The sequence below is a fragment of the Pseudorasbora parva genome, chromosome 5, assembly GCF_024679245.1.
Source record: "Pseudorasbora parva isolate DD20220531a chromosome 5, ASM2467924v1, whole genome shotgun sequence".
Taxonomy (NCBI): domain Eukaryota; kingdom Metazoa; phylum Chordata; class Actinopteri; order Cypriniformes; family Gobionidae; genus Pseudorasbora; species Pseudorasbora parva.
The window spans coordinates 35,711,839-35,726,563 of record NC_090176.1 but is presented as its reverse complement, the minus strand read 5'-3'; the positions used below and the strand labels follow the sequence as shown (position 1 = coordinate 35,726,563).

General features: G+C 39.5%; 1 protein-coding gene across 1 annotated transcript; it reads left to right on the top strand.

The window, feature by feature from the left end:
- The first annotated feature begins 4,604 nt into the window (after window positions 1-4,604).
- Window positions 4,605-7,921, top strand: olig1 (oligodendrocyte transcription factor 1). Its single transcript, XM_067445058.1, has 2 exons — window positions 4,605-4,855; window positions 5,199-7,921. The coding sequence occupies exon 2, from the start codon at window positions 5,200-5,202 to the stop codon at window positions 5,905-5,907; it is 708 nt and encodes a 235-aa protein (XP_067301159.1). The 5' UTR covers window positions 4,605-4,855; window position 5,199; the 3' UTR covers window positions 5,908-7,921.
- Window positions 7,922-14,725: the final 6,804 nt, after the last annotated feature.

Below are 14,725 nucleotides of genomic sequence, written 5' to 3'. Positions count from 1 at the left end.
TTAAAAACCATGAAATGGAAATCTGCCTCACAAAAGGTTTACTTTTTTGTTTTGTTGCATGAGGCCTTTTGGCACGGCGTTCTGCAATGCATATGTTCAATGTGACGTGTCAGAGAGAGTGCTCTTATTAGTGAAATGTGACACACATGGCAGCTGGCACTGAGTAGCCCGTGACAGCTATAATCAGTGTGTCCTCAGCAGGACCGCTTCGGAGCGTGTGTTTAAAGAACGATCCCAACACTCTCTGGACGTCAGTGACTGTGTATGATTTTGAAACAGTGTCAACTGTTCTTCGGGCAACTTGACAAAAGGCCCATGGGGTGACTCTTCGCCTGGCTTCATCCATCTGAGAAGCCAACCGTTCTGTCCAGGCCAACCTTTCCCAGAGCATGCTGGGAGTCACAATACCCAGCCTTCAGCTCATTGGTTCCGCCCTATTAACAGCTTGTAATCTTCTCATATCCATGGCCGTCGGCCCAGAGCAACACGTCAAGCAGGGTTCGCAGTGCTCTGAAGCTCTAGACAGCTCACCTCCCCCATGTCAACTGTTTTACAGCATATCCACCAGATACGCACTCGTTTTTAGAAGCTACTTTGTGAAGAACGCAAATCATCTGAAGGAGGTTGAGGCCCTTCAGTCTCGCCCTCCACACCTGCTTCCCTCCAGGGGAGAGAAAGAGAGAATAAAGTTGTGACATCTGTTAATTTCTCATTAGAACTTTTCTTTATGCAGGTTTGTTGGTGTGCGAGACAGCTCCGCAGTACGTGCAGTACGGACACAAGCTGGCGAAGGGCTGGCCAGCCGGCGGTTGAAATATCACGCTCGGCATTTAGCAGACGTTTCTCGGCGTCCATGGTCTGGTAATGAATATGGAAGCAGGCCTTCTCCATTTCAATGTTGCTGATTTTTTGCATCAGCTTGTGTTGTGACCTTCCACATCACGAAAAACAGTTAGCAGTGCAAGCTGTCAAAGTTAGCACAGGTAGTCCAACTTCTTTTATGCCCAATGTTTCCCTGTTGTTTGTGGTTTTGTTTCGGGGCAGTTGAGTGCAGGTGTCTTTCACAGAGGTATTGTGATGTTTCTGCTGGTGCACAGATTTGTTCTTGGTCTCCTAGACTGCCTTTGTGCTGCCCGATCCTTGTTTCCCTTCACATAAACACAAGAAATATAGACAAGAATAGGGGAATTTTTTACAAAATGAAATGCCGATAACATGGAAACTTGGAAATTAATTACAGAAAGTCCAGAAGATTAAATGAGTATTCAGAATGATTTACAATTTAAATGATATCTGTCATTCCTACCAATTCTCATCTGTTCTGTAAATCATAAAGGGGAGAATGTTCAGAATTGTCCTGTCATCTCTTTTCAAAGAAAGTGAAGTGAATAATGCTGTAGCTCATATGACTTCAGAGGGTATATATATGTTTAAGTCTTCTTCTTCTTTCGGCTGTTCCCTTCAGGGGTTGCCACAGCGAATATGTTTAAGTGAAAAATTTAAATTACAACTTTTGTTTTTTACTTTTTAATGTAAATAATGAATAGATCATTAAAAATAATTTAACACCATTTTAACAATTCATATTTAATAGTTTTCAGTTTTTATCAGTAAAAAAAATAATTAGGGTTAGGTAATTAAAGTGTGTGTATATATCTGTTCAACTGCTCATTAATGCAAATATCCAATCAGCGAATCAAAAAAACAAAAATTGCATTTAGGCTTGTGCACATGGTTGAGGCGATCTTCTGATATTCAAACAGAGCACTGGAATGGGGAAGAAAGGTGAGTTAAGTGACTTTGAACATAGCGTTGTTGCTGGTCTAAATATTTCAGAAATTTTTGATCAATGGGATTTTCCTGCACAACCATATACAGGGAAAGTTCATAAAACGAGAATATATCCAGTGAGCAGTAGTTCTGTAGGCGAAAATACCTTGATGATGCCAGAGGTCAGAGGAGAATAGCCAGACCCAACCGAGGTCTGCAGAAGAGCATCTCTAAACAAACAACACATTAATCCGCACCGAAGACCACACCGATGCCACTCCTGTTATAAGAACAGGAAACAATTCTCACATGGCTCACCAAAATTGGACAATAGAAGATTGGAAAAGTGGGTCTGATGAGTTTTGATTTCTGCTGCAACATTTCAATGGAAGGTTCAGAATTTGGCATGAAAAACATGAAAGCATGAATCCATCCGACCTTGTATCAACAGTTCAGGATGGTGCTGGTGCTGGTGGTATGATGGTGTGTGGGATATTTTCTTGGCACACTTCGGGCCCCTTAGTACCCATGCACCGAGCATTATTAAACGCAGTATTGTTGCTGATCATGTCCATCCGTTTATAAACACAGTGTACTCATCTTCTGATGGCTACTTCCAGTAGTATAACGCATCATGTCACAACGCTCAAGCTGGTTTCTTGAACATAACAATTATTTCACTATACTTCAACTCCATTATTCCAGAGAAGGGGTGTGATGGAACAGGAGATTCACATCATGGCTGTGCAGCCTCCAAATTTGATGTAACTGCGTGATGCTACGTTAATATGGACAAAAATCTCCACTGAACACCTTGTTGAAGCTCTGCCTGAAGAATTAAGACAGTTCTGAAGGCAAAAGCAAGGTGCACCAAATAAAGTGGCCGGTGAGTGTATATACACTGTAAAAAAATCAGGTCTCCAATTGAAAATGTTCTAGTGACTGATCACATCTAAATTTTCCAGTTGGTCAAATTGAATTTCTGTGAACTAAATTGCATCAATTCACAGGAATTCAGTTTGGTCAACTGAAAATTTTTGATGTGACCAGTCACTAGAAAATGTTCAATTGGAGACATTTTTTTTTTTTTTTTACAGTGTATATACTGTAATTACTGTACCACATATATGGCTCCACCATTTCTTGTCCCTGTATATATATTCATCAGCTGTATGTTTGTGAACGTGTGTGTGAAAAGAAACGGCGACCAAAAGAGGGAGGGCTAGAAGAGAGGACCGAAAAGGTGATCAGTCCCTGATCTGGGTCTCTGGAGCTGCTTACATATATATATATATATATATATATATAGAACAACTCTGCTTATATACTATATATATATATATATATATATATATATATATATATATATATATATATATATATATATATATATATATATATATAAGCAGAACAACTGTAATACCACTGTAATGGTATTACAGTGGTAATCTACAGCAATCCAATCTAATCCTTGTTATATAGAGATATTTTAATGAAAAAAACATTTGCTTTCCATTTTAATTTGCACGAGGGCAGATGAAAAACATTTTAACATGATTGCATTAAGCTATCGTGCATGTGTGTGTGTCTGCGTCCCAGTGATGGGAACTCCAGTGGTGCCAAGCGAATACCACCTCAGCCAGGCGTTTTACTGCTAACTACAGGAAACAGGCTTGGTGTGAATGAGCTGATTGAACCCCCAGGTGCAGCTCCAGAGACCCAGCCCAAGCTTGCCGGCTTGGCCCAGACGGAGAACACTCTGACCCCGACAAAGACAGCCCTCATCCCCCCCACTGTCTGGCTCCACCGGTCCCTGACCCGCTCCAGCCTCACTATGAAACCCACGGAGGCAATGGGTGCTGGGGGCAGGGGATACGGATGTGAGCCCCCCGGCAACGCGCCACCCCATTCAACCCCCCACAAGCTGGAAGGAAGGACGGAGTGAGCGGGAGGGGGGCGGTGTTGCGGGTGGACACCAGGTTCTTTCTTTCCCTCTCTTTTTCATCTCTTCTCTCTGTCTCTGTGTCAGAGCAGGTGTCCTTTTCGGCCCTCTCTTCTCGCCCTCCCTCTTTCGGTCGCCGTTTCTTTTCACACACACGTTCACAAACATACAGCTGACGAACATCCCAGCTCTAATCCATCACAGGCTGTCTTTTATAGGTCAGCTAGAAGCACACACACTTCCACACACACCAACACACTGGCAGGTTGTGTTCTGTTGCCCTGCAGGTGCCTGGCGTTGCGATTGCTCTTTAAATTCTCTTTCCTGTCTGAGCCTACGAGTATGTGCGCATGGATGCCATGATACCATTCACCGGGACCGGGTGCCGCAACCTTCTTACCCTCCTCTCACCCCTGCGAGACAAACAGGAGATTCTATGTTCTCACCTCCCGCTCTCAACGTGAACAACATGCTTTCTGTTTATGTCTCTTCCTTCCTCTCACATTTAGAGGGAGGCTAAATGAAAGTGTGTCAATAGTTTGGTAAGAGAGACAATTACGTCGCTTATATGTTTTACAATCAGTCTTGCCCTGGGTATGTCCGGTGTGCCACCTGTGACGAGAATCATTAGGCCTTCTGTTTGTTGTCTCACTTGTTCATTTGCTTCCTCATTCAGTAGCTGGAAATCAATGTCACAATGCATGCAAGAAAATATCACAGTATTGCATTGAGATGAAGACATCTTCAGATCCCATTCAACAAACACGGGGCATGTGCTCACGATCAGGGTTTTTAACCATTGGAAATGATGATCAAATCATTAGCATGGAGGGGCAGATGAGGGGGCGTCAGAACAGAAAGAGAGAGAGAGAGAGTGAAAGAGTAACTCATTAGCTCATTACAGCAGTACTTCTCTCATATTCTTCCAATGGTTAGGGAGTGTGTTAGTTAGCCACAGTTTAAAGATCTCTATAAAGGACATCTACAGTACGTGGACAAGAGAGCAAACCATCTAACTTAACATTTATTGTTTTTAGGAAGATAAACTCATGACTAGAATATGGACTTGAAGAAGTGAGCTGCTTTTATCATTTTAGTGATCCCTTGAAGAAGATCTTGAGTGTGTGGATCCAGAGCTTAAAGGTAAAGTCTTTGCCTTCTAGAAAGACAACTGAGTAACATGACAACTGAATTTTAAAAATGTGGTCATTATTCTCTCACATGTATGTCATTCTAAACCTGTATGACTTGCTTTCTTCTGTGGAACACAAAATAATATATTTTGAAAAATGTTGTGTGTTGTTTTGGGCCCCTTAACTGACTTTAATTCTTTGGACAAAAAGGTTAAAACATTCTTCAGAAGAAATGTCATACATGACTGAATTTGTAAAAAATTTAAGTGAACTGTAACTTTACATAAATCCCAAAGATATTTCCTCAATTTGATTAAATTGTTTTACTGATGTTTTCTCAATGTCTTCTTCAGAATGCAGGCTTTGCCTGGTTTTAGGTGCAGAGAGCAGGGTGAGGGCTCTTTGCAGCAACTCATGCCAAGAATGGTACGGGTAACAGGAGCAGGAGGACCAGCCTCCAATGCCGGGGGTCTCCAGGGGCCTTTCAGATCTTCGAAACCCCCTCGTGAGCTTAGTGCGGAGGAGCAACAGGAGCTGCGAAGAAAGATCAACAGCCGGGAGAGGAAGAGAATGCAGGACCTAAATGTGGCCATGGATGCTTTACGGGAGGTCATGGTGCCCTACTCTTCTTCTCCCACCGGTGTAGGAGGAGCACTGCAGCACCCATACCTCCCTACTGGAGCCCCTCCAGCCGGACGGCGCCTGTCCAAAATCTCCACGCTGGTGCTGGCCCGTAACTACATCTTGCTCCTGGGATCTTCCTTGCAGGAGATGAGGCGCCTGCTGGGCGAGGTCAGCATTGGGATGGGTGTCAGTGGAACTGTACCACGTCTGCTGCTGACAGGAGGATGGCCATTTCTCACCGGGCCAGGACAGCTTTTGCTTTCCTCCCCTGAGCAGCAACTGGGTGTGGCAAAGTGCCCTCTCCTGCCTCAGAGTGCACAGGACGAACCCTTGGCTTGGGGGTCAAGCAGTATGTTGGAGAGCCCTGTGTGCCAGTGTGGAGTGTGCCAGACCCCACGGGTGGTGCATGTTAATCCCGCCACACGTTTCCCAAAGTGATTCCAACATCTTGGAGAAAGACTAAAAAAGATCAAAACAACAACATGCAGTTTTTTAATGTCTGTGGAGGGTGAGGTGTCTGGTTATTGATTTTTTTCTTTAAAACTTTACAATAAGTTCTCATTTGTTAACCTTAGGAGTAGTTTACCCAATGACATCATGATGTTTTTTTTAACCTGTTTGACTTTCTTTTGTGGAACAAAATAAAATGAAATATATATATTTTTTTGTTCCACAGAAGAAGAAAAGTCACAGGTTTGGAACAACATGATGGTGAGTATGACAAAATGTTCATAAACAAAACCTTGAGCAATACTTTTACAGCATTGATCAATCTTGATTAATGTTAATTTCTATATATACTAATACATTTTAACACTTTAAGTGGCTAAACTTAAATGTGCAGATATGCAAACATATTAAACCCTTTTGTAAAGTGTTACCTAGCCTTAACTGTCTCTCATATTGTGTTGTTCTCTCCTTTGTATTTGCTTATAATTAAACTAGTAATAGTCTACTGAAACAGAGAGAGTGTGTGTGAGTGTGTGTGTGTGTGTGTGTGTGTGTGTGTGTGTGCGCGCCTGTTGTTTGAAACTAGTGCAAAAGTTCATCTCTTAGCACATTCCCTGTTTTTTCATCTTGTTCTCTGTCAGAGTAAGCTTGTGCATGCGTGTGTGTGTGCCCGGCTGCATCCAAACGGATTGAAATAATTAATTGTGCACCCCTTTTGCAGCACAAGGACGGAGCCTTTCTTTCACCCCAGCCTTGCCTGAACCCACCCCATTCAACTCCCCAAACAAACCTCACATCAAACCAGGCAGCCCCATAATAATTAGCCCACACTCTTTCTCCAACCTGACCGCCTATAATCCACTCCCTCGTTCTCTGCTTGTCGAGGTAAATGCGTTTACATGGGCCAGTGTGGTGCCATTCATTACTCTCTGTGAACAACATATTCAAACGGCCAGAAAATGTGTTTCCACCAAAGGAGTTCACTTACCTAAATTACAAACAACACCCTCTCCTGCAGCCAAACTCATGGCATACACCCCTCTGAAGACTGGGTAGTTGAAAAAAAAAAGCAATTCTTTCAATGTCGGGGCACGTTGAAAGCCATGAAAGAGGGGGAAAGTAATTCCATCTTGTGGATAGGGGTGCATGAATGAGAATGCAGATTATAATCATAAGAATAATGATAAAATACAAGGAATAATCGGCCCTGCAGCAAAAGGGGATTAGTCCGGCCATGCGCGTGAAAGAGGGTGAGAGGCTGAATGGAAAGAGTCTGTTGCCCATCGCCCAGGACAAAAGGAGAGGTATATGCCATTAAGTGAGATTAGGGTTAATAGGCCTTGATTTTCTTACAAGGATGTAAAAAAAGAAAAAGAAGTACAGAGGGGGGAGAGGTGGGACAGAGAAGTGGGAAAGATCAAAGTAAGACCCTCCGACTTAAAACCCTTCTCTTTGCAAGGACGCACACACTCACTTTAACTTGCCACCTCTTACATTTACATATAGCTGCCTTATGTCCGCTGACAACTTGAAGAGATTACCTCACTAATTTCACCTCACTTCAGTGCTTTTCTTAAAGCCATCTTCTCCTGTCGCACTCTCCTGAGGTGATAACTTTCTCTCTGATGATGGTAGGCGTATTGTGAGAAGGGTGTAGGGGTCTGCTCTCTCTTTGTGTTCATTCTTCAGCTCATCAGTGCAGCTAAATCCAGCCAAAACAAAATGAGACAAAAGAAGAGAAAGTAGAACAGGGTGTCCTATTGTTCGCCACTAAATGCCAATGTGTCCTTGTATACTTCACTGATATATGGCCCAACCAACCACTGTGTGACTGTCTGTGTGTGTTGAAGAGAATTCACAAAATCTAGAAAATCTACTAATCGGTCGGTTTGTTACATATTAAATGAGAGGAAATGTTTTTAAATGCCAGTCAATTAAGTGTGTATAAGAATGTGTATGTTAAAGTTTTGATTGGAAGTCCAAATTGGCAAAGATGTCCTCAAAAATAAAGTAAAATGTTTAAATGTAATTGTAATGGGAAATTAAGTGGTCCACTATTTAAAATTGGCAAAATTATGTTTTGCTTTAAATTAGTATTTTATTTTAAAAGTAAAATAATTAAATAATGAATCTTTTTTTATTTTCTTTTATCTATATTTATTTGCTTTATTGAATAACAATAGAATCCTTGCTAGGTAAACATGCAAATGTCTTGGTGTCCGAGTCAGGGCAAGTTTAAGACTGATTGAGGGCCATCCATCCTTAGCTATGGGTGAATAGATGAGTGTGAGAAGATCTCCACTCCTCCTTTCAGAGCCTCTGCACATGTCCCAGGATTTATTTCTCTCCTCTTCGGGTTCTTTATTCCAGCAACCCAGCCAAAAACACCAACCTCTTTGTGACTTATGAAGGGTTAGAGAGTCATCGATATATCACACACACACACCAACACAAAACACACCACACACATAGATGGATACATAGATACTTTTCTGATGCATACTTTTCTTTTCTTTTATATTCACTACGCAATTACATTATTAGCTGGCAAGCAACACTATTACCATTGCTCATTCTTAAACTTTAATGTGTTACTCAGAAGCACAATTTGTATTCTGAACTTGAAGGATGCCTTATTGTCTAAGCGCGATTAGACCCAGAAAACACCCGTAATTACATTGCATCCACCCTAAACCCTAGCAACTAGTATTAACAACCTAGCAACACCCTAGCAACCACCTTGGACACTTTAGAATCCTCCTAGGAACACCCTAGTAACCACCAGAACATCTTAGCTCACTAACATTTCCCCCCCCAGAAAATGTAAAAATCTTTTTTTAATCCTGCACTGTAAAATGATCAAGTAAGACAAATATGATTTGATCTAATTAATTCAATTATTATTTCAAGTTAAATAATTTATTTAAAATAAAAATACTAAGCTGAGTTTGATTAGTTTACACCCACAAAAGTCACTTAAATAAACTTTTTTTGTGTATTATATGAGAATCTTTTCAGATTCAGAATCATCTTCACAAAATCAAGTTTTTATCTCTTCTCCTTTCTCTCCCTCTCTCTCTCTCTTCTCAACGTGGGGAGTCTTAGAGATAGGAAATGCTGAGCCATAAATTGGAACATGTGAATGAAAGAGAGAGTGGGAGGGAGGGGTGTAACAGGGGACCCCTCTCTTCTTCCCACCCCTCTTATTTATCCCCTTGAGCATTAAACCTCCTGTATTCCTTCATCCCTCCACCCCAAAATTCCTGCCTACTGTTCTCCAGGCCAGATCAGCCCAGTACACACACTTTACTGGGCCCAGTAATGACCTGTGCCATTAACCCGGCGATCCTCTCACACCCTCTCTCTGTCACACACACACACACAGTTTTATTGGCTTCCATAACAGCGTCTCATTACCCTTATGCCCCTGAAGACTGTGAGTGCTTCAGGGTGGTGTGGCATGGGAACAAACCAGACCCTAACAGTCAAACACACTCACACAGATTTAAGCCTGTTAATTCTGGTTTCTCCTGTATGCTACAAAACTACAGTGGCATACAGTTGCCACAAGAAAAGTATTTGGACACTTAAATATGAAATGTAATCATTTCATTGCATTAAAACATCTACAGCTATAAAATGCTGCTAAGCATTTTCTGAGAACTGACTTAATTTTCTTGCCGGTTTCTGTAATATATTTTAACTAACTAATCTCAAGTTTATTTTAGTGGTAAAATATTTTGTATCTGTTAGTGCAATGTAAAAAAATATTGTTGGTTTAACTTAAAAAAGTAAGTAATCTGGACGCCTTAAAATGTTGAGTTTATTGAAAGAAAAAATTTGAGTTTGATACAATGAATACAATTTGTTTAATATATAGAAACTCAAAATATTATTGTATTTGAACCACATAAAAAAATGTGATAAATCATGAAAATAGCACAATTTCACTGCGTCATCACAAATTACACACACAATTACCCAATATGCTTACAAAATCTTTTAATAATATTTCAATTAAGGTTGTTGATTCTCAAAAATTTTCATCATATTAACTAAAAAAATTAATTTCAATGAACTCAAAATTTTAAGGCGACCAGGTAACTTATTTTTAAAATCATTTTTTACAGTGTGGAGTAACAGATGATGCGTTGTGCATTAACTATGAGCATGTTTCACTAGCATTTTTCAACCAGAAAGTGTCTGAAAACTTCTGATTATATTTTATTATTGAGTCCTTACTTTTATAGTTTGTGCCAACAATAAAACATCTGAATGACTGGATAGGTCATATAGAAACAGCATTTAAATTCTTTAGTGCTAAGAATTGAGACCTAATGGCCATTTTTGCATTCGGGGCAAGAACGTAGTCGTGTTTCAGTTCTCATAAGAGTCTGTGAAGTGCAATATAAATACACACTCACTTGCACTCTTGGGCCAGAGAGCGTTCACTCCAGACTGAAGAGAAGAGCAAACATACACACTCACAATCACTCTCTCACACACACAGACACACTGTTTGGGCTGGGTGTCCCTGTCGGCGTGGCAATGACCCAGTGGCTCTTAGTTTGACCTGTGCCCCAGCACTGCCCTGGGGTCCAGAATGCCAGTTAACACATCACAGAGCTTTCTCTTTTCACACCCTCCCTTTTTTCTTCTCTTCTCTTCTTTATCTCCGACGTGTTCCTGCCCTTCTTGCCCCGCAGAGGCGGCCGCGCAGCTGACAGGGAACAGGCTTTTCTCTTTCTCTCCCTTTCCCTCTCTTCTCTGTTCCTTCTCTTTCTTTTTCCTCCTCTTTTCTGCTTAATTGAGTTGTTTGGCAGACGGGCTTGTCAACCCGCCGCCACAGCGTGGGGAGTCTGTGTGTGTGTATAGACACACAGTGTGTGTGAGATGCTCTTTGTGCTCCACTAGACGGGTTAGTTTTTCACTGTTAGTGCTGCTTGACTAGATATTCCACAGAGTGATAGAGACAGAGAGCAGTAAAGAAAATAATATAATGCTTTTTATAGGAATGAACCCTATAAACAAAAAGTTCAATGAAATTCCATCAATATTATTAAGATATCATATTTTAAATTAATATCTATTGTAAAGAATGGTGAGAAAACAACTATAGTAACTGTGGTATAACTAAAAGTTCAGTGAAATATTACTGGAAATATGTTTTTAAATTCTCTGCAAACAACTGTGAAACTGTAGACAGGCAGTAAAAATCATAAACTAAACTAAACTAAACTAAACTAAACTAAACTAAACTAAACTAAACTAAACTAAACTAAACTGTGCTAACTGAGTGGAAAGAGTATGTAAAATGTTCTAGTATATTAAAGTTTCATCAAATGTGTTGTTTCTTTTCTTCACAAATATGCTGACAAAAGAGCCCTTAGCTCTAACAGCTAAGCAAGCACCATAAATATTTCCTACACTTGAGTCAAAGTTCTTTCCAGATGATTCTAAGTGCAGTTATACTTCACCACGAGACGCTCACAGCCATATCTATTTAGAGACAAGACAAAATAAAAGTTCTCAGTAAACTGTGTGTGTGTGTGTGTGTGTGTGTGTGTGTGTGTATTAATCACATGTGTAGAGTGAAACCTTTTAAAACATATTTCAAGTATTCGTTTAATTTGATTTCACAAAAAATAACTGCATAATGTGAAAGCATGATTTAAACTTTAAATTGGGTTGGTCATAGTATAATATAAAATTGAACATAGTTACACTTTACAACATTAAAATGTATTGGGTATCATGCAGTAATAATGAAAAGGATATTTTTCCAGAATTTATTAAAATCTTGTTTAATGTTCATTTAAAAACATACTACATTGGACTGTAGCCGATGTAAAGTCATGATGAATTCACTTTATCATTTAACATCATACAGCTTTTGGTGTTAAGTTTTTAGTAAGGTGTTCGTTTTTTTTGTTTTTTGTTTAGCTTTTAGTTTTAAATGCATCGAAAATAAATTAGGATTAATAAATAAAAGTATAGTTTTTTTTGTTAGTTTATGTTCTGTTTTTGCAAACTGTTAAAATGTAGAACCTTACTGTAAAGTGTAAACTTAAAGTGTGAATCTTATTGTAACATTTATTGTAATATTTTATGAAAACTAATAAAGACCATTATTAAATGCAAATCTGCATATAGGCATATATGCACATACTGACAACGAAAAGTATTGAGATAATTAAGTCACACTTTAATGCACTACAATAGTCACAAAATATCAGGCCAATTGACATCAGCAAATAAATGATGCTAGACATTTTCTCAGAATTGAACTAACATGTGTCATGGTATTTTTAGTGGATGTTCACACAGGTGTTCCACTGATGTAGTTCAGTACATTACCTACGGACATCTGACAACCAGAAAGTGTGCCAAATGCTTAAAGACTTTGTCTTAATTGTGAACTGTATCTATTGTTTCATAATTGAATCAAATTTATAGTGAAGTGTTACATTTGAAATGAGCTTTCAGGATTATCACATAGCATGGTAATTACAATTAACTGATCAACAATGACATGCTTTTGAAAAAACATTTCTCATTGTATTTGGTACGAGCCAGAGAAACCCACCACGGTAGTCTTTCATAGTGTGTGTGTGTGTGTGTGTGTACCATGTGTTTTTTTTTCGCAGTGTGAGTGATGCTGTCATGCCCTCTTCCTTCTCCCCTGTGCACTCTGCCACTGATCAGAGACAGGAAAGGGCAACCGCTTTGTGTGTGTGTGTGTGTGTGTGTGTGTGTGTGTGTGTGTGTGTGTGTGAGTTTGAAAAAGAGACATGAGGATTTGTGTCATTTATAGACAAGGTCTGGACTTGAGCCACCGTACCCCAGCTTTTCCCCACCCTACCACCTCAACCAAACATGCACACCTCTCCTCATTTGGGAAGCACTGACATCCATGCCAGGCGTCAGCGCGCACGCACACACACACACACACGCACACACACGCACACACACGCACACCCACACACCCTCTGGAACTATACTGACAGCAGAACTCAGCCAGACGGTGGACAGACGTTGTGCTGACCAGCACAAACCTAAAGACACATCGGCACAAGGGCAGTGGAGGGAAGGAAAGAAAGATGAGGAGAACGAGGGAGAGCGGGAGGAGAGGGGTCAGATTCTCTCCTCTCCAGCTTGCTGGAATGCCAAAACCAGCAGGCAGGATCAAAGCGCACCGCTCTGCAGAATTCATAAACGGACCAAAGTCTGCAAGTATAGAAATTACTTACTACTTAAAAAATGTCAGTTTACAAACATTTCTAAAATACACGGAAGTATCTTTAATCAATATGCACCTTTAAAGTCGTGAACTAAAAGAAAGAAAAACCTACTGATTTAAAAACAATTTTGTAATTTGAAATAAAATAGTTAAAAACTATTTTTATTTTTTATTTTTAGCAGCCATTACTCCAGTCTTCAGTGTCACATTCTTCGGATATGATTACACTGCAATACATTACATTTCTAAATTGTACATTATATTACATTTATATATTACCAAAAACAGAATTTATTTGAAATATATATATTATTTTATTTCTTTTAATAATCTTGCTCTCTTACTGTTTTGAATTATACACGCATACACTAAAAATTGAATTAAACAATTTTTCACACATATATATTATTGAATTATACAAAAAAAAAATATATATATATATAAATATATATGTGTGTGTGGATTGGAGGGGGGGGGGTAGTAAAAGACCACTGCGACTTCTGTTTCAAGGAAAGTATAACGTTTAAGAAATGTATGAATTTATTTGGTAATAGTGTTTCTATGTGTACCTGTTGAATTAAAAAAAGAAAAGAAAAAGAAGATACAAACAAGTACACATTTTATTCTCCCCTTGGTGTTTCCATCCAAAATAGATGCAATATTCCAAAGAATATATACAAATATGAGGACCTGGCTATTGATGATGAAGTCAATTTTAGAATTGTCTCAGCACAATAGAGTTCAATTTCAGATGATTTTATTATTTTGTACAGATCTTGTGCTTATTATAAAGTCATTTCATTAGGCCTGTGTACAAATGTCCTTATGCTTATGGAGGGCAGTGAGAAAAGTGGGTGGTGTAATAAAAGCCCTCTGTTGGAAGGGCACAGTCACATACACACACACACACACACACACACACATAAACACACACACTTACAGGTCACTACTGGTCTCGACTGGTCAGGTCCGCAGGTGCTGCTTAGCTTGACTGGAGCCTAGTTTGCATATATTTGCATACTGTCAGACAGCGTCAGAGAGTTGGAGTTAACCCAAAACCAGAGAGAGAGAGAGAGAGAGAGAGAGAGAGAGAGAGAGAGAGAGAGAGAGAGAGAGAGAGAGAGAGAGAGAGAGAGAGAGAGAGAGAGAGAGAGAGAGAGAGAGAGAGAGAGAGAGAGAGAGAGAGAGAGAGAGAGAGAGAGAGAGAGAGAGAGAGAGAGAGAGAGAGAGAGAGAGGCTGCCAGTTTGAACTCTAAATACAGAGGAGACAAGGTGATGATAAAAAAAGAGGTAATATTTCTTGTTTTAACTCCATATTTTTGTCTTGCAGGTGCATAACTAAGGATATTACAGTTATTTAGTTATTTACAGTATATACCAATTTATAGCCTACCTTTTGTAAAACAAAAAAATATTATTTTTTGAATAATGCAATGCAAATACACATTTAACGAATTTGAGTATTTATTAGGATGCATGCAAGTATGGGACACAAATTGTGTCTTAAAACCACATACCACCATATCATATACTGAATTAATTTAATGAATTTAATGAACGTTAAAA